Source organism: Necator americanus, chromosome X (genome assembly GCF_031761385.1).
Source record: "Necator americanus strain Aroian chromosome X, whole genome shotgun sequence".
NCBI lineage: Eukaryota > Metazoa > Nematoda > Chromadorea > Rhabditida > Ancylostomatidae > Necator > Necator americanus.
This window is the reverse complement of record NC_087376.1, coordinates 18,687,572-18,714,324: the sequence shown is the minus strand read 5'-3', so window position 1 is coordinate 18,714,324 and position 26,753 is coordinate 18,687,572. Positions and strand designations below refer to the sequence as shown.

Here is a 26,753-nt window from a genome sequence, read left to right as displayed (position 1 = left end):
AAGGGAAAGCATGAAAAGCAGAACGAAAGCAGGTTCGGTGAGTTTTCAGCGTTATGGTAACCACCTGTTATTTGCCCTTGGTTCACAAACTACTCTTTTGATCCTTTCTCACTGTGTAGTTCGCCAATACATGTAACTCATCCTTTCATTTCCTTCTACTTCCTTCAAGATTAGAAAAAAACTAAAAATATAAAAAATTTAAAAAAACTACAGTGCCGAAGAATGCAGTAATGAATGTGCAAACAGCGTCCGCTATAGTCGGCTGTAAATGTTGTTATTATTAGCGATTTTTAGGAAGGAACTTGCAAATAACGGTACAAATTGTGTTAGAGCAGTACTCAGAATCTCAGTTAAAAGGTTCTGAAACAAGGTGCCTCCGTTTTGTAAGCACTCAACAAAGCTGTGAAGTGCTTAAAACGTGCACATTATGACATATCAGATCCGAAAAAGATGAAGAGATAATATGCCCACCATTTCCAGGTTGTTCACATCACACGCCTCCACAAGTCATTCCATTTATTAACGAGATGCCGCGCTCTAACGTTGCGCCGCGACGCAGCCGCCGGAACAAAATCTACGCCCCATTTGTGTTTAGTGGCCTACTCTCCACACTGTAACTCAACTGCGCGCAGCTAAGTAACGGAACGGATTACTACCTCCTGTTGTTTTTAGCAAAAAAAAAAGGCTTTATCTCAGTAGTGCGAAAATTTGTAACATTATCTTTTTAACAATAATAAGTTTGGTTTTACCGTGAAAACGTGCCAAAATTTATGCCTTTACTCATCACTTAAGGTGAGCTAAGCGTACAGTGGTGTTTGAAGTTTGGCTTGGGAATGTATTTTACGATTACTTTCTTCTTTTTTTTATTACTGCGAAACAGGAGTGAATGTTCAGCTAAATCGCTCGCTCGGGGTTTCGCATCAATCATGGCGCACATCACCATCGCCAACAACAATTACAAAACATTCATACCTACAAAATTCGTTGACACAGAAGTATGGAGATTTAGATAGATCAAAATCATACAAACACATACATAAAATGTCTAGAGGTACTAGTTCTGCCAGAAAATAAAAATCTTTTTGAGAAATTCTTACTGAAACACATGCCTTGCTCTTGTTGCGGCACAACAATACGAGCTCCCAAGCTTTCGCTAAGACTCTTCGAATCTAGAACGGAACCTGCTAGTGCCTGCAAGTTTAATATTATCATATTCTCCGGCAAACAAGCATCTTCTTGTAATATTTTTATCGACTGAAATACCATCGTGCTGGCAGCTTCATCGCTATATGACACAAGCTCATGGCCTGAATAGAAGGTACGCACACTCTGTAATCAGATGTACCGGAATACATTAAAATCAATTACGCAAAGGTAGTATGTTAGGCGGCCCGCAGAGTTCCACCACCGTCAGTAAAACGCGCTTAGCAATTTGGACGAGAATCGACGAGTAACGCAACCTTAAGTAGCATAGACATCACATTACCCAGGAAGACCGATCTACTCGTAACTTCCTCACGAATAGATCCTCCGTTACGGTATATATAGGCAACTGCTTGTCCTTCTGCAAGCCACTGCCTCTCCGCGCTTAATATTCAACTGGATGCGTGTTTCACCGGCGTTGGTGCAACCTTGCGGGAAGCGTTATAACCAATGCAACCTTGTCATCATAGTGGTAATTGGAACCTGCCATCGCTCGAGTGCTTGCTTCTTCGTAATTCAGTCGTTCACCCAGACTATTCACACCTTTAGAAAAGGTTTTAGCCACTTGAAGATGTTCTTCAACGAGATCTCACCTGAATCAACACTCGGTTGCCTACGGAGATCGTGGCCAACTGTAAGCCGCACATGATGTTGAATACCACCAGAAATCCCACTTTGTATCGACAGTCCAGCAACAATGGAAGAACCGTCGGGCCTGTCCATTTCACTCAAAAGTTGGGACTTATCTTGATCTGAACAGTATTGTTTGAGCAAAACGATTACCACCTTCGTAGTCCTCTCACTCCAACCAATAGGTACGTTTCTACCGCGTCTCTAGGATAGTACGGAAATGAATGAATCCGCCGTGAAAATGAATGAAAAAAGACAAGCTGGTTGACACCGACAATGAAAAGTAAACTGTTTATACAGTCGCCAAAAAAAGAAACACCTCTCGTTTTCTCGTACTAATGGGTAAGTGGTGCGCCAAAGTTGAAATGCAAATTACAACAGCAACTCAAAATGATATATATGGAGTCATAGAGGAACGTTGGAATTCCGAGTTAAAGAAAGTAGACTTCTATAAAAAGTTCCTCTCTACGTTGGACATGTTAGTCGCCCGGTGAAGGATACTGTAGTGAAATTGACCACATCATCGTTGGTTCTGCATATCGTTGTTGTACTAAAGCTCTGTACAGAATCAGATAATCGGTTTCTTCAAGGAAGGTCTTCCTCTACACGGAAAAGAAAGCTGTAAAGTTCACAAAGCGAACCATTTCGTCGAGTGGAAACTCTTAGCTTCTCCAACCCGCTTTTGAGAGATAACACAGGGGTCAACATTGGGTACGAATGTGATCGGCTCGTAAACGGTCAGATCAAGCAAGTCAGGGCATAAAAAGCGTACAAATATATGCATGTTAGTGTTTTTTTCTGCACCATGTTTTTGTTATAGTCTTATCTGATTAGAGTTTTTCAAAAGAGATCAATGTAGGTCACCCATATAACTCGTATCACCCAGCGCAGCACCCTTTAGTATGCTCCTAATGATAAATCTTTTGATTAGACAGGATCTACTTCTTCTACTTTCTGTAATATCCGCTCAGTTTGTCATATTCGCATAACAGAGCTTGCTGAGCCATTTCGCTTTCCACTCTTCTCCTTTGCAAATTTCCACCGCTTTTTCGGGATGCGAATGTAGCACGGCGTTGGTTCGATGGCAGGAGGGAGGCGGCGTTTAGGTGATCCAAGGCGGTGTAGATGCTGTCTAGCTGGTTTAGAGGAAGCCGTAATTACGCGGAGGCACGCAGTGCTGGAGGCAGTTCTGCAGCGCTCAGAGGAGTAGGTACTCGCAGTCGAATAAGTGCCTGTATAGGAGGGTGTCGATAGGCCAGAACAGGCATTTCTTAGGCCCGCTGTGATCACTAAACCACGCCCATCCATCACCACATTACTGAGGTCGCGTGCCGTGTTTGTATTGCAATAACGTGATAGAATTGACTTCTAAGAAAGTTCAAAGAACAAAAAGGCAACAATGCGGCCATGTAGAAAGTGGAAAAAAGTAGAAAACGAAAATGCTAAAAATGAAGCAAAGAGAGAGCAACAGAGACCACGAAGATTGGTGCAAGAACAAAACAACATCAGAAAGCATAAATGAAGCTGACTACGCTCAAAAAGTTAAAAGATGTAAAAACGAGGACCTGTTCGTTGGAAGACGTAGATTTGTGATTGAAAAAACTATATAGAAGATATAGCTATATATTTGTATACAATGATTAATGCACGTAAGATACTGCAATAGTCTGTAAAAGTTTCGAATTCCTTGTTTTACACAAATAAAACACTTATTTTGTACTTCTGGAATTTTGTGTGCACACGTTCGGTTTATCTCTATACGTAAGCGATCGATTCTCCATACAGAAGCAATACGAGAGATAGCGTGCTCTTGCGAGGCTTGTTTCGCACCTCATTAAACGATGAGGGCCGAAGATAGACGATGTGATGGGCGGGACATAAGCCAAACGCAGCGCGATGCTCTGCTGACGCTAAAAACTACTGCACAGCGCAATTAAAGATAGCTGTTTCCAGTCGTTTCCCCTAAGGATAGGTTATCGCGGAGGCTGCGGGTACCTAACGATACGCAGCCGCGCTCAGCTGATCTTCGCGGGTACCTCTTGTCCCGCACCCCCTATTGCTTTCATCACACCCAGATTCGTGTCATCTCCGTTTCCGCTATGTCCATCTATAAGATCATGGTGACCAAGGTGAGCGCGTACACATCTGCAGACAAGTGCCTTGTGGTTAGATGATCGTGAGAGGACTGAATATTCCAAGTCTTTCTGCTACTACGATCAACACTGCAAATGAAAGAGATATGCTCTAATTAAGTGATAACAACCTTTCTTTTGACAAAATAGCCTTAGATGCACCTTTACTTATTCAACACTTTCTTCTGCATCCACCTAGGCAAATCTGGTCAACTTAAAAATAGTAGTCATTTCCTGGGTGGTTCCGAAGTAACTACGACGAAAGCTCCAATCTAATGTTTAGAGCAACAATTTTCAGTTGATTTAATGTTAAGAGGAGGATGCAATTCTCGTCAACGTTTTACACCACTTGTAGAAAAAACAGAGAGAACAAACCTCTACCACATATCAAATAATCACGACAATCAATCTTATTTCTTCGGATTTTACACAGGTCTAAATTAAATGTTAAAAGACTGTCGACACATTTTCCATCCATTAACCTACCCACGACAACCACAAAAATGCATCTAAAACTTCAACACCTATTTACATAACGTGGAAAATTATGATTCTTGAATGAACACACGTACTCGAAGCTAAAGTCCACAAATCATCATCGCTGAAAACGTCCGGTCGTGCACTTGACTCCAGAACGCTGCAGCCTCCATTGCGACAGAGAGACAATGGAACGACCCCATAAACATAAGCGAGCATAATTGGAACGCCAACACCTGAAGTCTGATACAAAATCTTAACGACTACCTGCAATAGTTGCCAAGAACAAACCGTTACTTCAGAAAGAGAGCTAAGCATACCGACGGCCATCACAGCAAGAACGGGGCTAACGAACAGCGAACCAACGACGCAAGCAACTGTGAGGAAACGGCGGTGCGCTCTCGAGTGATGTAGAAAGCGCTGGTGAACTTTCCTAAACGGAAAATGCAGTGCATCTCACTACTATGGAGGGTGATGTGATAGTGAAACTACCCTTCTACTTAGCTGTTGAGCTTCATTCAAACATCGTAGTCATTTTATTTTGCTGCTCATCGATAAAGGACAGTGTTTGGCACTGATAAATTCTTTTAGAATACATCAGCACTTTCAGGCGTGCTTATCATCCCAGACAAGTTTGTCTAGCATCGACTCCAGAGATATGAAATGGGGAAATGAATCGATTGCCGTTGGTGCTATCGAACCATACGCTAACATAGTGCAGAGTTCTCCACATCGGTCTACACCCATTAGTCGATCAGCATGATTGCGTTCTTATACATTCTTTTTCACAATAAAACCTTTCGTCTCACACTTTATAGCGTTACCTGCGCGAAATAAGGTTTATTTCGACGTCTCTATGTAGTATGAGTAATGCTTGCAACAACTGTGTGATTGAAAATCATTTCCCCTTTCTCCTCATTATCTAGAAACAAGTGCTTTTTCTTCGCGCAATTTTTCTATTGAGGGTACAACGATACTCGATACTCATGAACTACACGCTCTCTGAGTAATGGTGGAAAAATCTCAACCTCGGAAATTTTTCCGAATTCTACCTTTAAACAATTATTTCAATAATTCAACTTTCGGACAGCATTCGGGCCTCTGTACCACGACTAAGTTATTAGGTATTTATTAGGTTTTGCGCCAGAAATATGGTAGTTGAGTTTATACAATCCCCTCGAGATGCCCTATCGCGTTCGACTTCAATCGGAATCATTTTAGGCATATGGACGTGCAGGAGGCTTACACAATAACTAGCGAACACCGTCCGATGTACCAGATTTGGAAAGAGATTAAAAGCTTAGAGATCATGGAAAACATCTGATTAGCAACTCTTCTACTGGGTCGTAGGGCCAGAAGCTGTTTTAACCTTGATTACGCTTTCTAAAATATATCCTGGCCCATCCTGTTCGATCTTCAACTAGAGTTCGCATAGAATCTACCCATCCGTCACTAATCCACAAGCGCGGGAATCCCATCCCTCGACTGAACTGCCTGTCAACGCCAAGTCTCCTCAGATCTTCCTTCACCACCTCTGTCCAGAACTTTCTTTTACGATCAGGAGGTCGTAAAAGAAAGTTCTGGACAGAGGCGGTGAAGGATCTGGAATGACGGAGGCTGTGAAGGATCTTGTCCAATTAGGATCTGGAAGCATCCTCAGGACTATGACGACTCATAGCATCCTCAGGACTACTTGAAGTAGACGATCAGACGGTCTCCTCATAACGTGACCAAAGAAGCGAAGACGGTTTTCCATGACTACTTCGGAAGAGCGGGCAAGATGTTCACGTTTTCCACGTGTCATCCGCCGGTACACCATGTCCTCTTCCGAGTAAAGTTCTTCGCTGTGGCATACCAACGGCCAAAAGTGGCAGTCGTCTAAACAGCTTCCTCTCCATGCAATCAAGCTTTTCTGTCAGCGTCGCCGGCGCTGCCCAAGTCTCCGATCCGCACATCATGATAGGGCGAATTGCGGATAGGTAGACTCGCAGCTTGACTTCGTTGGCGATGGGGGTCGAGCACAGGCATTTGGTCAAAGAGTTGAATGCCGAGCTGGCTTTAACGCACCTCTGTTGAATATCTTTGTGGTAGCTGCCATCGTTTTTCCAGCGTACAGCAGAAATAACCGAACTCATCCACAAGTTCGATAGGGTGTCCATCCACCCTGATTCCCGTTGACGCTCTCGAGGAGACCCATATCTGCTTGCATTTATCAGGGCGGAGTCGCAGTCCGTAGGCTGCAGCTAATTTCGATGTAAGGTTAACAACATGTTGTAACTTCGCGCTGCTAAAAGCGAATATTACTACATCGTCGGCGTACTCAAGATCCACTAGGAGACGTGCAGAAAGAGCTAAAGTGACATCGGCGGGAAATTGCTCAACCGTTCTTCGCATTATGTCATCGACGGCAAGGTAGAACAGAAAGGGTCCCGCCACGGCCCCTTGTCTCATTCCAGTTTCCACTTCGAACGGTGCAGTACATCCAGCTGGTGTTCGGACCGCAGCAGTTGTTCTTCTACTCATGTCGTTTATTAGGCGTACGAATTTTCCTAGAACTTCATCGTCGCAAAGCGCATTGAGAAGACGGCCTCGGTGAGGAGAGTCGAATTCGGCTTCGAAGTCCAGAAATGATACCTGCAGAGGCTCCGAATACCGCTGCCACACTTAAATCACTCTTCTCACAATAAACACCAGATCAATCGTCGATCGATCAGGGCGAAAGCCGGCTTGCTCGTCACGGGTAGTTTCTTCGCGATGTCGGATTAGTCGACCCAGGATGGCCCGCTTCAAGATCTTGCACATTACACGCAGCAGTGACATTCCTGGCTAATTCCTTCCGTGACAGATAGCTTCTTGTGAAGAATTGTGATAGTGTGCCCCCACAAGTCAGGTATCCTTTCGTCAATCCATATTAAAGGTATGACATTCGCCATCCATCAAATCCCAGAAGCAGAGAGAGACTTCGGCTTTTTGCGCTAATTCCATAATCTTCCCTAGATTCTCCATTTTTTTATTTTTTGGACATAGACCAGAGCCTTCAATTTCGTCGGCTCTTCGCTAACCGCGGTGATGTCGGTCGCTGAAGGGCTGATTTTATTGATATTTTCCGTTGATGGATGTCTGCTCCATGGGATAGAGCCATTTTCTAATCACATCGAATTGTTGTTGAGGTCCCATCTTTGCATTCGCATCACTTCCGGCAATTACCGCCTGCTGGCTTGGTATCTTGGATATCAACGTATTGAGTTCATCATAAAACGCGTCCTTGTTGTGGTCCTCTGCGGTCTCCGTATGTGCGTGAGCACTTACGATCCAGAGTTTGAATCCTCTGCGATCCCGCAATCGTACAAAGGCGCATCTTGATGATGTTGATTCAAACTCCACCAGGTTGTTATAATCGTACCTAACAGCTATTGCGCAGCCTCCTACTTTCCTTTCATCATCATCGCCGCAGTAGATGGTGTAATCGTCGATACTGATGAGAGGGCGATCAGTGTAACGAGACAGATGTTTGTCGCCAAAGATTCCATGTTTCCCTCAGGCATTCGACCTTTCAAGGTATGAGCCTGGCATGGTGCTGGACGACAGCACCTTTTTGTAAAGTATGGGAAGCTTTTGCCATACAACAATGCAGGTTGTACGGTACGTTGTACGTTTCCAATGCGAACACTCGAACGCCTACACTCCAATCTGGGCGAAAGGAATCGGAGGCACGAACACGTATTTACCTTTTTGCAAAGTATGGGAAGCTCGCACTCCAAATACAACGTTTTGTTTTACGTATTGATATCGGTCTACTTTTATTTCCTTTTTATGTCTTATAGATCGCTCTTCTGTACCTTTTTTTCTTCAATTTCATTCGACCACTTGTTTCACATTCTACTGTTTCGCTCCTTTTTCCCTACCCTCACCATTCATCCCTACAGCGCCCTCTTTCACCTCCTCCCAGCCACCTGCTCGCTCTGAGTCCGAGTCGTAATCCAATGCACTCACTTTCGCTGGTATATTTGTTATACGGGCATATTTGTTATACTAGACTCGTTGGTATGTTGATGATGCAGATCCTATCACAATAGTCGACCTCATTTTAGTTCTAGAGACAACAATAAGAGCCTTCTGTTTTCAGCCGGCAGAGCTTCTTACGTGCCATCTGTGGCCAATCCCATGCCGTCGCCTCACCTCTGTCTTCGCCAGTCATTGTCGCCTCATCTTTTTCTGAGTTCTGTTGCCGACATTTATTCTCTCGCCTGCTATGCGCGCGAGGAAACAGTCATTTCTGGTAATTTGTTGCTAGGCACTATAGTCTTTGTCGCCAACGCCTTTCGTTTACCGACGATCTCGCTCTTTTTACAGTGTGTGGCTCTCCGAAGTTGACATCCTCTTGCCACGCTTGTGACGAATATTCGTAGTTATACATAGTAAAACGTATTGGCAGCGCTTAAAAAGCATTAAATGGCGGGGTAAACACGAACACTTCTCATTTGATTTGACCTCCTTCATTTCACAAGACCCGCCGTTTATCATCACTTGAACCACGTCGCTGTATATTAACCTGGAACCCCTCTTGCGTTTGTATTCGATTGACAATGTCAAGCAATAGCCAAGATTGTTAGTAGTCTTTCACGACTGACGTTTCGGCGTTGTCGCCTTCGTCACTGGCCCAACGGTGAATGGAACACACGATGGTTCCAAATTTCTAGCCAGAAGTATATTTGTCTCGACAATCACTCTATGAGCCTGCTAGTTTTTTTTTTTTTTTTTTTTTTGGGGGGGGGGGGGCGGCATATGCAAGCTCAATTCAAATACAATAACCCATGAAATCTCTCTATTACTGCGCGCTGCGTTCCAGATGGTAACATTAAAGGTGTTCTATACTCTGGTCAATAGCGAATATCTTCCTCACCGATTCGCACTGAAAACTCAAAATGTTGTTCGAAAATGTAGAAAGCTGATCAACCGTCTGACTCACCCTCATTTTTCAAAAAGCAAAATCTGTGAAGCAGCTAGGAAAACCATACCTTCCTACAAGCACAGGAACCCCGAAAATAATCCCAGGAATAGATAGTCCTGCAATTATGGCAATACCAACTGGCGCACCTATGAGAGTACCTAAACAAAGTAACATTTTACAGAAGCTAGACTACCAGGTTTAAGATCGTTTCTGAGGTACTACCTAGTTGCCACAGCAACTTTTTCTTTCGAGTCCACGGCTTCTTACCCCAGAATGTGCAACCTGTTGGGCTGCAATAATACTATATGTACAGAAGGAAATGCCAACGAGTTTCAAACAATGAAGAGTGACATAACTGAGATGTTTCAGTAATTTTTACCTAAGGTAATGTAGATCACTTATTTCTTTCAGGCACAACCAACAAAATTCTACGGAACACATGGCGCAAACCATGTGGTTGCATGAACCATCGTCCATTTTGACTATATACGTGTGGCAACGAGGACAAGCTTTGATGTCACCAGCTTAAAATAAAGCTATAAAGGTTGTAAAAGTGGCAGATAATGTAAACACGTGAAGAATAGCAAGATTTCGAATAAATTTTCCAATAACAGGATCATACGTTTCAGCTGAATATCAAGAGATGAACTTGTGACACGACGAATTGTCCTGAATGGTAGAGCACTACGTTGGCGGCGAGCTTCATCACATGTTTGACTGGGATGCCAAACACCCTAAAGCAACAGTACAAGTTAAAAGTGCTTCCAGCTTAAGTCGATACCGAGTTTTACTGCCTAGTCATCCCATAGATAAAATTTACGACACTGATCCTTATGGGTCAGTCTTATGAAGTCTTATGAACTCTCAATCATAATCCTCCAACGATTTCGAACTGAAGTTGAACGCATGGGGATCCTTATGGATCCCCATGCGTTCAACTTCAATTCGAAATCGCTGGAGGATTATGATTGAGAGTTCAGCTTATATCACGATACCACGACTTGCGGCAGTCAGTCGATGTGACGAATTAATGCCTTATCTTTCTAGACAGGTCTAGTACCAGTTTATGAATTCCGAAGAAAAGAAAGGTTTGCTTGGCAAGGCTTCGAACCACTGATCGTGCGATGCGGCCAAAGCTCCTACCGATTGCGCCACACTCGTCCCATCATCTTTTATTCCTCAAAGTTAAGAAAACAGAACTTTTAAAATCTTAAACGTAACTCCTCTAACTCCTGCAACACTGTTTTATCTTTCCGATAGATTTTCAATACAATTCTTCCAAAACTCACGTGTCCAAAACGAAAAATACTCCACTTAAATTGACGTTGTTCCGATAGGAGAGTAATACGTGAAGCCGAATATCTACGAGCCGACCCGAACTTTTCAGAACCCAAATAAGACTAAAAAAGTAGGCTTGGCGGCTGCGTTCACGCCCTCCTTCATAGTTCATGTTCCGTAATTTATACAACTGAAAAATATTACTTGTGGGGTGGCCTAACAAGCAGCTCGTACGTAAGTCCGTGCGTATGGTATGTATGTATGTGTACGCACGCACGTATGTATGCATGCGTGCATGCGTGCGTGCATGCATGCATGCGTGTGTGTATGTACGTATGTGTGCATGCGTCCGTGCATCCATGCATGCGTGTATGTACATATGTATGCATGAGTGCCTGTATGTACGTATGTATGTATGTATGTACGTACGTATGTATGTATGTACGTATGTATGTATGTATGTATGTATGTATGTATGTATGTATGTATGTATGTATGTATGTATGTATGTATGTATGTATGTATGTATGTATGTATGTATGTATGTATGTATGTATGTATGTATGTATGTATGTATGTATGTATGTATGTATGTATGTATGTATGTATGTATGTATGTATGTATGTATGTATGTATGTATGTATGTATGTATGTATGTATGTATGTATGTATGTATGTATGTATGTATGTATGTATGTATGTATGTATGTATGTATGTATGTATGTATGTATGTATGTATGTATGTATGTATGTATGTATGTATGTATGTATGTATGTATGTATGTATGTATGTATGTATGTATGTATGTATGTATGTATGTATGTATGTATGTATGTATGTATGTATGTATGTATGTATGTATGTATGTATGTATGTATGTATGTATGTATGTATGTATGTATGTATGTATGTATGTATGTATGTATGTATGTATGTATGTATGTATGTATGTATGTATGTATGTATGTATGTATGTATGTATGTAATCTTCGGCGAGGTTTGTCGTCTTTTGGCATGTTCGAACCGATTTCTCCCTTCGCTCTTGACGTTCATTCATTCTCACGATCTCAATTCAGCTGACAATGCAACCTCCTTCTCAAGTGCCCCTGTCTAAACTGTTAGGGCGGGCTACACATAGAACTGAACCTTAATTTTGTTTCCGGAAATGCAAAGGCTAGCTTTTTCCTTGACACCATAGCTGGGAGCGTTTTCTTTGCAGCGTTTTGAATATAAATGGTGAAAGAGTCGGCTTCTTTAAGCTTCTTCTTGTTCCGTACTCCAATATTCATCCTTTCAGCATCTGTGACGCAGATCTTCAGTTCAAGTAGAAGTTCTCGACTTCTTTTCTGGAGCTGTACCTTCTCGCTGAAAAGAATTCGATGGTGGTCAGATTCGAACAACGACGACCCACAGAGCTCCGGATTTCCAGATTTCTGAAAAAGAGATGATTCCTGTCACAACACAATCGAGCAAAAGTTTGTCATCGTCCGCTGGCGCTGCTCTTCAGGCGTTAAGGAAGTTTACTCTTGCCTCGTAAGATGATAGGGGTGCGCATTCTTAGGTAACCCCATACAGCTCCCGCGACAACTTATCTTTGGGGAAATGGCTGGCAACGGCACTAACGGAATAATTGGGCTGGGTCGCACTTGATGAGGCACTCTATCTCTGCCACTGCTTTTGTACGGAATATCGATCATTTAGAGATACATCGAGCACTTGCACATGAGTTTCCAGAAATAAAAAATAGTAGTGTTTTTCTTGTGTAAAACAAACAAATCGAAACTTTTACAAACTATTGCAGTATCTTACGTGCATTAAGTACTCTGTAAAATACAAGTATACATCTATATCTTCTACATAGTTTTTCTATCACAGATCTACGTACTCCAACGACCAGATTCTTGTTTTTACACTTTTTAACTTTTATTTTGGAACGTTTTCAGCGTCATTTATGTTTAAGAATTTACGCATGTCATACATACATCAAACGATTACACAGGAAATGGCAGGAATAAGAAACAATTGTATGTTTTATTTGTTTAAACAAACGAATCGAAAATTTAAAATCCCAGGGCTCAATAAGATAAAATGAGAATATCTGTCTGTTGATAAAAGGATAAAGGATAAAATGTCTGGCGTTAATCAATCCGCTTGGGATACGCTCCCACGCTCACTTCCATTGAGAATCGTTTGAGGTTTACGAACATGTAACTGGATTATACAATGACTTGCGGTGGCTAGCCGATGTGTCAGTCAGTGTTTTTATCAAACAGATCCAGTTCAAAATTTAATCAAAGCGTGAGAATGCTTTTGAAGGTGTCGTAGTCCGCAGTTAGGTCAAAGAGATCTGCTCTTGACTGAATTAACCACATTTTGACAAGCGCACCACTTTAGATTCCGTCAAAGAAGTTCTTAAAGAAAGGAGAGAAAGCTTCGAAAGGAAGAAGAAGAGAAAGAAGGGGAGAAGAAAAAAGTCTGATTTTATTGTTTCGGAGCCGCCTGCAATACGGTAATGTCTTCACTAAACGTATCAAAAAATTTCCGACTATCACAGGCGCTACAAAATGACCATTAGAAAGTTCAAAATTCTGGAACGTTGTCAAGTTTATGTTTTTCGATGTTGTTCTCTTCTTCTAAAAATTTTCTACGTTTTTACCTTCACTTTCAACATCTTCATTTTTACGTGTTTTTTTCTTTCTACATTGCTACAATGTTACCTTTTTGTTCTTTGAACTCTCCTAGGAGCCAATTCCACCACTTCATTGCAACTCAAACGCTACGCACGACCTCAATAACGAGGTGATGGTTGGACGTGGCTTAATGATCACAGCTAGCCTAAGATATACCGGTTCTGGGCTACCGACAACTTCTTCTGTAGGGACTTAATCGGCTGTAGATAATCGGCTGTGGGTACCTAACGACTCTCCTCGACTGAGTGAGTTCTCCTCGACTGCCTATTCAAGTAAAACCAATGAATAGGTTGCTGAGGCGACCAGAACGTATACATAAAGGAGCGTTCTATCGTTCTTCGTAGGAACCGAACCGGTTCCCGCATTGTTTTTTTTTTAGGACGATTAGGGAGAGGTGAGCGGAACCACCCCTGATCCCGCAATCTACAACCCCATCTCTAACTTTCCCGCGGATTCCCTCACCACGTCAGATTCGTGGTATGCTGCCTTTAAATGTTGGAGCAATGATGAGATTCGCTCGAGATTTGCTCGCGACGTTGCTTGTCCAACTTTTGCTCCATGAGACAATACCATTTCGCAATCGCAATAGATTGCAGTTCTAGACCTATCCTTGCGTTCGCATCCAATCCAACAATAACCGCATGCTGTCTGGGTATATTGGAAATCAGCGTATTGTGTTGAACATATAAAGCGATCATGTGATAGCCTTTAGCAGTTTCCGTTCCGAACAATTGCTATCCAAAGTTTGAGTCCTGCTCCATGGGATAGAACCATTTTCCAAGCACATTGGATTGTTGTTCAGGTTCCATCTTTGTATTCGCATCAGTTCCGACAATTACCGCCTGCTTGCTTGGCTTGGCACGCACATGCACGCGTACACGCACGCACACACACACGCACACGCAAACACACCCGCCCCTCAGCGCTTTTCTTTATAGCGCACCAGACTTCGTCAGGTAAGATTGCTGGAACGTCGTGGAAGTGATGCAAAGATGCTCATACAGGCAATCAAGAGATCTCCCCACCATCCATCACTGAACCATCATTTTTCCCAAGTTAGAGCGGTTAATTTGATTGGCTTTGAGGGCTCTTTGAGAGATAAGGACCTCTGAAGCTGTTTGAAGTAACCATAGCAAATGTTTATGCATGGCATCTATTTCGAAAGACAGCCGCAACGCTTTATGACTATTAAAAACTCCAGTTTTCCTGCGGACTATAAGAGGTAATGTCGGATCCCATGTAGTCTTCTTCTTATGTCGGAAATGTGGAACCTTTTTCTTCCTAGGAAGTGACAGCATCAGCAGCTAAATTTGTTGCTGTCCTAGAAATCTGGGCAAGAACATTGGTTTCAAGCACGCATACTTCTATGTTAGCACAAATTGGAAAAGAAAAATAAAAGAGCTTAGTTGATTTCATCGAATAACGTCGGATGATGATGATCGTCTCGATCTCGATCGTTTCACTGAGAAGTAAGCGGAACCGTCGGGAACATTGGTTTAATGATCCAAGTTTGAGGTGCACATTATCGTTAACTGGGATTCGTGTTGGAAAAATGGAGAAATTACTGCTTTGTATTATACATACCCTCTCGTGTTAATCCCATATCAATAACAATATCCAGCACAAATACTTCACAACTGTTTTGGCACGCTATTCACACGGCGTGATTGCCAATACGCTCAGTGAATATTTACTTTTGCCACCGCACAGCACCAACGAAGGCAAAGTATATATAATACATATCAAGCAAGAGCTACTATAAGCGGGAGACGCCCATAATACTTGAGTTATATTGAGGTCACGATAACTGACCATTATCGGTATGATGATACTGCTCCGCAAAGAGAGACAGTAAACACATGTACAGTTCAGCGTGGAATAAACAAAGAATTTAATTATCAATTATATTTTGTAAAACAGGTTTGAACTTTCTTCTTTTCCCCATGAGCGGTATCGGTGGCGTGATAACGAGCTGACGTTGATTAGCTGGATGGCGGCGTCGTCGATGATATTGATTGGCGGCTGCTGGATGGTAGTAACGTTGGTTGGCTAGTGGCTGGCTGGGGGCGATGTTGGTTTGCTGGTGGCGGTGTCGGAGTTGATTGGCGGCGATGTTGGTGGATTGACTGGTGGCGTTGTCGGTGGCTGGCGTTGACATTGGTGAGTGGTGGCTGGTGACGTTGTCGATGATTTTGATTGGCGGTTGCTGAATAACGATGACGTTGATTGGCTGCTGGCTGGCGGCGATGTTTTTGGTGAGCAATGACGTCGGTGCGCGGTGTCTGGTGGCGATCTTTCTAATTCTGGTGGGGATTGTTCGCGGACTGCTGGGCCCTCCTGTTGTGGCAAAGTAGGGATTTGTAGGTAATTCCCACGCTTCACCTCGCAGTCGTCTCCGTACGTAATTTTCAAGCAACGGAGACATAAACCTATCTTGGTGGCACAATACTTTCTCGTTCTTTTGGCTTTCTTCGGGCGTGATTCCTAGTCGTTCAAGTTCAGAATTTTTTGTAAGAACCCCTACTCTGTGTTTTCCAAAATAGCTGTCAAGCTGTGACATACTGTGTTACTAGCGTCACATTCTTTGCTAATTCCTCGAACATATATAAAGGGTCCAAAAACTGTTTTTGCTATGTGCAAACCAGATGATGTTTGGATTCCGTTTCCTGGATCTGGTGACTAGATCGTGGTAGTAATCCAGTCCAACGGGAATGTGTGGATTTTGATGCTCACCACAAAGTTTTCTATTTGCTAAACAGATGTTTGTTTTTAAGAACTCAATATCTTCGGTGTCTAATTTCACTGAAGAAAACCCGTTTGTTATGACTGGTTTGGTCTGTATGGTCACGCTGATTTCTTCCCCGAAAGCAGTTCCTAGTTTTACCGGAAGCATATGCCTTTCGAAGCACTCGATATGTCCACCAATTCCGTACATGGTGCGTGCCAGATTTCGGTCGTGTTTTTTGGTAGACCAAATTGTTCCGCAAGATTTTCTTCGATTACTGTTTTCGTGCGCCAGAATCGAAGAAAAATAGCACTTTTTCATATGCCTGTTTTGTGGCGTTCCAAATGTTGCCTTCAGCAGTCATCAAGATCAGTTGTTCACTGGTTTGACTGAATGGAGTTTTCCTGATCTGTGGGGGTTCCACAGATACCTGAGTGTTTATTAGTTTGAGCTTTTGTTGAATATTTCGACTGTTTTGTTCTCTATTCTTTTTGTGTCGCTTTTGCTGATTTTGCCCCACACGAACAAATTTGGGTTTCGAGTTGCTGCTTTGGTTAAGTTGCTCTGTTATACAGCAACGGCTTATATGGTGTTTTTTTCCGCAATTTACGCAGTTTGATCTCTGTCAATCAAAACTGGTCTGATTAGGAGAGCAACACTTCCAACAGCGATTTCGCTTCCTCATTATCTTGCGGCGAATATTTTGATACGCGACCGCACGGCACTGCATTGATACATCATTGTCTTTATGACAGAACACGCAGTTACGATTAGGCCGTAAATTGTTTTAATTGCTCTTTGATGAGATGACCCTGTTTATACGTTTGTGGCCAAGCCTGCTTCCGACGTAGCCTTTTCACCGCTCTCTGATTTTAAGGCATTCATGAAGTGATCAACTTTTTGCCTGTCTTGTGATTGACTGGCAAATAATACAGATTTTATTATGTCTGCAGAGAATTTGGACAGGATCGTTTCGCACAACATTATGTTGCATGTTTGTGTTTGTGTTGCTTGTGTTGCTTTGTGTTGTATTGTGTTGCTCATCATATCCTGGCAAGAACATTTGGTTGGTCAGCATTCTGATTTGACCAGATGTTTCAAAGCAGTTGTCGGCGGAATTGTTCGCCATTCTCATACTGACCAGTTTTTTGACTTTTTGTGATGTGTTAGACTCGTGATTGGAGTAATTCTCCTGTATAGTCTTAATAAACCATTTATAGTTCTCAGGAGTGAGCTTTATTCCTTTTATGGCTGTATCTGTTCTTCATTTTAGCTTTTGATTTTTGCTCTTCCTTCCTTTCTTTTCCTTGAGTAAGTGTATCTTTTCCATAACGTCTAGTTCTTCACAGTTATGGACAAGGACTTTGATTACAGCCCAATACTCTGGAAAGTCGTCAGAAATACCATAAAATTTTGGTAATGCGGCTTGTAGAGGTTTCATTGACCACAACATCTTTTTCGCTGTGCACTATCGGATGCAGATGCTGAAATTGATGGGTCTTGCGAGCAGGATAGCATTGAATTACCTTGTGTATCACTACCAACTCTATAATCAATAAGGTTTAGCGTCTGATGGGACTTTCCCCGTCAGCGAGTTGTGAAGGAAAGGGATTGCAAGGGAAGAGGGCCGTAAGGGAATGTGCGGTGGGTACTACTGAATGAAGGATAACATGATAACCAATACAAAATGTTACGTAGTATTAGATAACTACATACATTACAATATAATGCAAAAAATGACATTAAATCATCATATCAACTACAAAATATTACGTTTAGTTCGAGGCGTAGAGCAGCATAGAAGCCCAAACTTTTTGTTTTGAAAATGTAGAACGTGCTGACAATGTAACATTGAGACCTCGTAGGTTCGGCACACGGATGGGTCAAACTTTGCAAAAGAGTAAGGGACCTGAAACCACTTCTAAAAGATGAAGAGTTTAATTCTCATCAATTTTCAGAAGTTTAAAAGTGGATTTAATGGAGTTTGATGACCAAAAAGCATAGATCGGTGCACAATGTTAAGTCTGGGAGATCGCGAATAACTTCGTTATAAGGGGATCAATAGAAATAATTTAGGTAGTTATTCAGAGAAGAGGGTTTCCCCCTTAAAAAATAGTCATATCGCTGCTTTCTTCACCTCCTGGTCTCTTTTGAATTTTGACGAGACGTTATTTAAAATTTTCCGACTCTTTCGAATTCGTGGTATCTAAACTTTAAGAGAACCAGACAACCTGGAAAGGACAAATCTTGTCTTCAAACTCAAATGAAATCTCTTAGAAGTGGTTTCAATTTTAGATTTTTTTTTTTTGCAAAAACTTGACTCAGCCGGGAGTCGAACCTGAGTGGTCTCATTGTCATATTGCGGAAACCAAATGTTGATCGTTTGTTGTTTTTTCGTCATTCTTCTCTAATTCAACTTATGCATCTGACTCTTCTCTTTTTTTCGTCGAATTTTATCCATTTATCAGTATTTGAAGACACTTAATAGATTTTGAAACAAAAATAGAACAGAATAAAAATGAAAATATTTCAATACCAATACTTCAACAATATTTCAGCAGATTTGCTTCTTCTACTATGTGGTTTTTTCACCGCTGCCGGCTACCAAATTTCACACTAGAATATATTAAATTAAGGAAGAAAAAGGAAGAAGAAGAAGGAAGAAGAAGAAGGAAGAAGAAGAAGGAAGAAGAAGAAGGAAGAAGAAGAAGAAGGAAGAAGAAGAAGGAAGAAGAAGAAGAAGGAAGAAGAAGAAGAAGGAAGAAGAAGAAGAAGAAGGAAGAAGAAGAAGAAGAAGAAGGTGAGTCGTATTCGAGAGGGTTGTGCCCCATCATCACACTTGACGCTGATCATTAATTTCCCATCTTCTTCATTTTCTTCGTTGTTGACGTTATTGTCTTTTTGGAAGTTTTAGAGGCTTTATGTATCCAAGCTTGATTTCCATGTTTTCGCGCATATTTTTTGTTTCATCAAGGCGCGCTGTTAACATGAATGTTGAGTCGTTCGCCTCAGCTAACGCTGAGTGCTACTGCGACTCTTCCTCGATCTAATCAATTCAAGCATCAAGTCCTTCCTTTCAAATTTGTTTTTACAATTTTTATACTCATTTCTAGCCTCGTTTCTTAGAGGTTCTCTCTCGTCTCTTTAATTTGCCTTATGCTAATTTGCAACACTGCTGTCTGACTGAGGCATTTCTGGTATGCCTCTTCGCCTACTACTTGATACTCTGTTTGTTAAGTGTATTCGCTGTAGCGGGATACTAAAGTTTCCAGTGTCGTTGCACTGAAAACCATTGACATTTTGTGAAAATCCAGTGTCATATCTTTCTTTGGTACGTGCGATGTGTTAAACATCGCTTGACCTACTGTAACTTTGACAGAAATCTGATCAGCTGTTTGTTACCAGAGATCTGCGTTCCAGTTACGTTTGTAAGGGAACGACTTTTTGCCCAATTACTGGGATGAATCTGATGCGATTCATAGTCTTTGATTTGAGTTTAAGTTGCTCAGTGAGCTAGTCTCTTTCTCCAGGGGCTAAACATATCACCCTTTGACGCAGGAGATATGGCTTTATTTTAATCGATGCACAAAAATGTCTGAGGTGCGAAGACTCTTGGAATCTTGGCCCGTATCGTTCCAATGAATAGAGTAGGTGGTTCAGTGAATCTCTATTGCCACAGACCACCGCAGAGCACCAACGAAGGCGAAGTATATCTAACAAACATCAAGCAAGAGCTGCTATAAGCGGGCCACGCCCATAACTGAGTTGCAGTGAGCTCACGATCAGTGAACATCATCGGTATGATGATACCTTTCAAGTAATTTATTCGACAAAGACTTTAACTCCACCATCGCAGAGTTGTTTCTTGCTATTTAAAAAAAAAAAAAAAAAAAAAAAAAAACCTACTACGGGAGAAGAAGTGATGAAGTGCTTGGCGTTGATCAGTCCCTATGGGATGGGCCCACGCTTCCGACTTCAATTCTGGATCGTAGAGTTTCATAAATCTATGCGATGACGTCGGTGGCCTAACTGACTTGGTGGAGCAAGAAGATATGTGAAGTTAGAGTCCTTGTCCCCCAAACAAGCCTTGTACTGTACCAATATTTCGCATTAGAGATTGTTATATCATCAACCGTGCAGATGCATTAGAACCTATTATCGCTGCCCTGCACCCACCTGTAGTAGAAAACAGCGTGATTCTTTAGATATACTTAATTAATATTCTTATTCTCGTTTTGGTGAAGGTTAAACCTTAATTGGGTGAAGGAAATCATACCAAAATTTAGTTGTATTGAAAAATACAAGGAACAATTCATATTTTCAATCAACAACAAGATTTACCGAGAACAAATAAAGTGACACGAGCGAAAAAACGAGAATTTTCTATAGAGAATTTAATTCTAATGCAGAAAACAATTTTGAAAGGAAATCATAATTACATCTCATGTGATAGATGAAAAGAGAAGACTCATAAGTCCGCATATTTGAATTCCAATACTTCAATAATAACGCTGTTGTATGTTTAAGCTGAAGAAGTATGCAGGAAATGGCCTCACAGTCCAAAAAAAAGTAAATATTATTTGTATCTGGTACGCTAAGAAGAGATTTAAAGTACCAAAAGAAACCTTGCCGCTAAAAAGCAAAACGAGCGGGACCTACTTTGCAATGATAGCAGAAGAGAGTTCCACATGACGCTCTTTCACATTTGAGTTGTGGACATGCAGCACAAGACGACGCAATAACAGCATACCTTAAAAAAAGAAGCCAATCCAGCAATCGTTACGGAAGAACTCCTTAAAGGACTTATCAATATTTTGAAACCCATAGCGAAAGGGTAGAGTTCGGATAGTAAATTGCAGAACCCGGCATGGTTAAAGGCATCACCCCACGAATCTAACGTGATATGGATTTCCGATGGTCAAAGACTCTACAGAATCGTAGATTGCAGAAACGGGTGGGATCCCGCTCATTTTTTTTCTAATCTCCGTAAAAAAAGGCGCGGAAGATGCGGCTTCGCGCGTTCCGGGCGCTATTTTCTACAACGAGTTCTATTGAAGCGCGCCAGCCTTGTGCACGCGCCGCATCTTCCGGGCCGTTTTTTGCAGAAATTAGGAAGAAATGGACGGAATCACCCTCTTCCCCACAATCTACGACCCCGTATAGGATAACCCACCTGAAACCCATACCACCCCAGATCCGTGGAGTGATGCCTCTAAGCCCATGTTTCCTTATTAGTCGTGAAAAAACTGCGTGAGAAGCATTTTAGTTCCTGCAAGGTGCGCTAGAACGCTTTTGTATGTATGCCTCCTGGTGCCATTAGCAGCTTATTCATTCGTTTCACTTGAAAAGGCTGGTGAGGAGACCCCATTAATCTTCAACCGTTCCCACCGTGGATCACCTCCCACATGCACAAAGATGGCGCGTTGCAACTGAAAACGTCGTAAAAAAACGGTGTCTTGCACGCTGTTTTTCTACGAAGATTAGGGAAAGATGAGCGGAACCACCCCGAATTCCGCAATCTACAATCTCAATTCTAGCTTTTCTTGCTCCCTCACCATGTCAAATTCGTTTTACGCTGCCCTTAACGCATTGAGACCACATAACAGAACATCGAGAGATGCATTTATGACCGCGTATAACCGCTGACTCATCGGCTGATCGTGCTCTTCTGATCGCATGCGTCCCTTTATTTTAAACTTTTTAGAAATTTTAATGTATTCGAAAGGTGAATTATCCTTAAACAACACTAGTACAAGCAGAGGTCTATAAACATTTGATTTATTAAGAACAATTTAATATGAATAAAAATACGTTATTGGGCGCCCCCTTTTTTTGTGAAACTTCAGGAAATAGTCAACACAATGTGTCAAGCATTCGCTACATCCTGTAGGAACTTTGTAACAAAATGTACCATAGTTAAGACGCACTAATGAGGGTCACATATTTTATAAAACTTTCGGAATCAGTTCTGAAAAGCTTGAGATCGTTCAAGTCAACTTTATTTTATGTGTTATCGTAGTTTTCGAGAGCTAACAGCTGCAATCTGGGTAATTAGAAAGGAAAAAAAAGTGCCGCTTTCGTCGTTTGTCGTTCTTCCCAAGGACTGCTTTTATCAAGTCTTTCGTTCGCTTCGGTCAATAGATCTCACCAACTTGTTGAAATTCTCTACCAACTCAAGTTTGTAGTTTTCACCTGCGAAATCACAAGTGAACAGTTGAAAGTATAAGGACAGCTTGCTTTACATTGCCATCTACACACCACCTTCATAATTCTACAGATCCATTTTTGGTGGAAAACCGGAATTTTGATAAGGAAATGGTAACGAAATGGACGTGATATGAGAAAAGCGATCCCATTCCTCAAAAAAGGAAGCGGCCTCGTGGAACCGTGTGACGTACGGATGGATCATGCTTACGTCAGGCTGAAACGTGTCTTGGTCCTGTGCCTTGTTCACATGAAATTCGTTCGGTCATCAATAGGTTAAAAAGGGGTCTTTAAAAGCAACGTATCACAAACGTGCTCACCAACCCTTTCATCCTTCCGGAGTCGATAAATTGATACCAGACTTGTCTAGAAGGCTAAAAAAATGACCTGACACATCGGCTAGCCACCGCAATTCATTGTATTGGCCAGTTACACGTTCGTAACCTCAAACTATTCTGAATTGAAGTGAACGTGAGGGAGCATCCCAAGCGGATCGATTAAGGCCAGACACTTTATCCTTTATCACGAAATTGATGCGGCGCGAAAACCTGACGGAAAACTATATATATATATATATATATATATATATATATATATATATATATATATATATATATATATATATATATATATATATATATAGTTTGAGGTGCACATAATGAATATTGAGCGGAATTCGTATTCATAAACTACCTCTATCCCTCTAACCTCGAACTCTATGTTCTCCATCAGAATTCCACGCCACGTCAATTCCGTTCCAGATTATATATATATATATATATATATATATATATATATATATATATATATATATATATATATATATTAAAAACTATATATATACGTATGTATATATATACTACCGAAGTTACAGCGGTGCGAGCTACGTATTACCATCCATTTTGATACTCGCAGATTAAGAAGACGCCGGAGGCTGTCCGCGGACACGCTGCTGTTGAAAGCTATCTGAACCAAGCGACTTTCATCCCTTTTAGATAACTTTATTGGACGTCCGATAGTGATTTTTTCCTTGTAGGCTTTTGTGTTCTTCAGATAGTGGTTTATGCAGTTGTGAGATCTTCCCAGTTGAGCCGCGATCCTCCTGTTTGAAAGGGCGGCCGCGTGAATGACATCGACCTGAGCTTACTCGTGAGCAGGAAGCTTGCTGGATTTTGCCATTGAAACAGACGATTTTACGCCAGCCTATTTATATCCACCTTTACATGGGAAAACCATGATCATAGGAAAATCCGCGTGGGAAAGTCATAGTCATGGGAAATTCTCAGGTGGACCTAAGATTTTGCATCGGCCTATTTTTCAAAAAAAGTTCGTAGCATCCTGCGCTGATCAGGTACCCTGCCAAGGGTATTTGTATAGAGGTTTTCGCAGGTAAGAAATACGGTGGTGCTATTGCCTTGCTCTGGTGATCAGTTTCTGGGCCGTTTATTAGGAAAATCAAAGCTGGACCTAAGACTCTGCTCCGCACTATATATATATATATATATATATATATATATATATATAATATAGTATAATGTATATAATATATAATATATATTATATATACATGTATTCCTTTGTGTTCAAATATATGATATGCTTATGTATTCATATATTTGGCAAATACCAGGAATACTAATGCTTAAACCAATAATAACCAACCCAGTAACCGCTGTCGCCTCGACCTCTATTCATGAGATTACTCAGTTTCTTCATTTTTGGATTCGGCATCATTATCGCGGAAACGCGATTGATGAGCATCATGCAAACGCGCCCCGCCTCCCAAATCCAAGCGCCCGGGCTTCCAAACGTGATCGCCCTTCTTATCACTACTCACTAGTACGGTAGCACAAATTCCCGAACTTTCTCTCCACTATCGCATAAGTTTAGGCCACCTTAACCCTATTTCCTGTTTCTCATTCGCCTCGTTGTTGCATCGTCGAAGAGAGTGTCGACGAGCGTGCTTTTTCTTTGTTGCCATGTTTATCAATGTGTGATTAGCATCTCCCTCACCAGGTTTACCGTTGTCGTTTGGATTCTTTGCATAGCCCAAATCTTCGGTCTTTAAATTTACAATAAAACTCTCGAGATCCGTCGTGCCACGAGCCACTAAAGTCAATGAATAACCACTTTCATCATCTTGTTCCGCAGTGTATAAGCGTAGGCCAAAGTTTGTATCTATCTGGAAATAGTGAGCACGACCATCCTTACTCCCGTTACCATGTGTTTCATGTCAATTGCTTTTGTTGCAGTGAGTGTATTTTCTCTTAACCTCAAATTGTGCTCCAATTGTAACCTCCAACGTTTTCAGGATCTTCAACTTCTTGGATATATCTCACTCTCTCGTATTTACTCAGGTCAACGGTCCAATGTCATGTTCGCTCATTTTGTCATTACGTAGTCATGCTTTTGCTAAAACTCTCGTCTCTGTTCTTTGTTCTCATTCTCTTATATGCTTGACCCATAGGTTCAAGTTGTATTCGCCTTACGTACACTACCTACTGTTGTAATTAACGTCACCGTTGTCGCGTATGTTGTTGTTAGTTATAATAAAGTTTAATTACGCAAGTAAGTAATAATTAATTACTCGATCGGCTGCCAACTGATTGCGACGGCGACATTTCCCCTGTGGCACTCTGTGCAGACCAAGGCGAGCATCCATACGTAAAGTAGTCACAATGTTCTTCAGGAAATGCCCAACTTTGAAAAGTAAAATGAACACATAGCAAATGAGTTGAAAAGTTCGACTTTCAATGAACCTCGGCGTAGTTGAATTTATATTATTGAGTTTGGTAAGCTGTACACGAGGTTGTTAAACAAATCTATTGGTTAACGTTTCGGCTATAACGCCTTCTTCAGAGCCTCAAAAGGGCGATATTCAATCTACAATTCAAACGACCAACCTCTCCACAACTAAACTGATAGACTCCACGCCTACTTTCAATCACAAATTTAGCGACTACACTGAATGCTCACCTTATATCGGAGACGCCTAGCATGGACCGCTGACTGATCGATCACGAGGGCGAATGGTTCGAATGTCACATTCGGATCGGACGAACCATTCGAGATATGGCGCGAGTTCCCGCGTTATCGACAGACATTCACCTTTGCGGTTCATTTTAGGGTTTCTGGCTTGGATCCAAAATGCCTCCAGCGATTTTTGAGCCAACGTTTTAGTTTCGTGCGCTAAGATTTGGACCCTAATTTCAAAATCGGCTCCGTCGTGTTTTAGTGTTCTATGGGCACCTAAAGGTGTCCATTCTCCTAACCTATTCCTGCCGCTCACGTGCTCTTTGATGCGGACATGCAGCGGTCGTGCCGTTTCACCGATATACTCGTCGCCAGTTCGTGCAAGAAATCAGGTAGATTACCCCGGATCTCAAGCAGTCTCCTGGTCTACCGGTGGGACAAATAATACAGTTCGGTGTTGTGCAGATAGTATCGTACAAACGATTCCGAACTAACTGACGTTTCAAATTGTTCGGTGGTATTTCAACGACCGAAACGGAGCTATCCAAATCTGCTCTCCTCAGACACCGCCTAATGGCAGCGCTCACTCCATCGGAGATGTAAGGAAAGCAGAGAGGTATCTTATCTGTGGTGAGGTTTTCCACTTGCCGTGCTCGTTCACTTCGGTATCGTCTCGTTTCAGACGTTCGGATTCCATGACCATTAGAAACAGGAATTTCGTGAGCCGAAGTTAACGATTCCTTTCTCTCCTCAGGTCCACTACAAACGGTTCTTGCCGTGCGGAACATGTTGTTAAGCACAGCTTTCTTCATATGAAATGGATGAGCAGAAAGAAAATGAACCAGAATGTTTTTATTACTGGGCTTACGATACCATTTCGTTTGGTACGTACAGCCTGAGATGCCAACCTGGATGTTCAGAAAAGGAAGCCAGTTGCCCTGTGGTTTCTAACTAGCAAGTTTTATGTGTTCGGACTGTCGGTTCAACAAGTCAAAGCATTTGTCCATCTCCGCTTGGATGGCGCAAATGACAAAGCAATCGTCAATGTACCGAGAGTAGAACAATGGACGTAGTTCCAGAACAGGTGCTTCAATTTTGGCCATAAATGAAATAGCTAAGGTGGGAGCCAATCTCTGCCCCATAGCTAAACCTCTAAGCTGTGCAAAGTAATTTCCGGACCATCTAAAGATATTGCAGTCGAGGCACGCCTTGAGAAAAACCATTAATTAGGAGACTGAAAATCCATGTAAGTTGATGGTTCTTATGTTTTCTTTCAGCAGTTCGAACATAGCCTGTATCGCAGAGTCATTAGATACATTCGTATACAGGGCTTCGACGTCAAAAGACTCCATGACACAGTCTCTTGTCAGGTGTGCTGCGCGTAGGTGGTCCAGGAACATCCAGTATTTGTCAAATGGGCAAGTAGATGGCTCAATAATTGTGCAAATATTGTGTTTAGGAACCACCCTATCCTATCCGTAGGACCT

The 26,753-nt window shown here is 41.9% G+C and overlaps 1 protein-coding gene across 2 annotated transcripts in view; it reads right to left on the bottom strand.

The window, feature by feature from the left end:
- The window catches only part of RB195_024071 (uncharacterized protein), a gene marked incomplete at both ends in the record, with an annotated part of 82,445 nt that overhangs the window by 10,456 nt on the left and 45,236 nt on the right, over positions 1–26,753 (bottom strand). For both annotated transcript variants that reach the window (XM_064211729.1, XM_064211731.1), the window contains 11 exons: positions 1,110–1,191; positions 1,264–1,329; positions 1,661–1,746; positions 1,797–1,955; positions 4,538–4,678; positions 4,763–4,875; positions 9,461–9,551; positions 9,616–9,683; positions 9,773–9,917; positions 10,016–10,127; positions 20,749–20,839. In XM_064211729.1, coding sequence (XP_064067611.1) covers positions 1,110–1,191; positions 1,264–1,329; positions 1,661–1,746; positions 1,797–1,955; positions 4,538–4,678; positions 4,763–4,875; positions 9,461–9,551; positions 9,616–9,683; positions 9,773–9,917; positions 10,016–10,127; positions 20,749–20,839 — 1,154 coding nt within the window. The remainder of the gene's footprint in view (positions 1–1,109; positions 1,192–1,263; positions 1,330–1,660; positions 1,747–1,796; positions 1,956–4,537; positions 4,679–4,762; positions 4,876–9,460; positions 9,552–9,615; positions 9,684–9,772; positions 9,918–10,015; positions 10,128–20,748; positions 20,840–26,753) is intronic.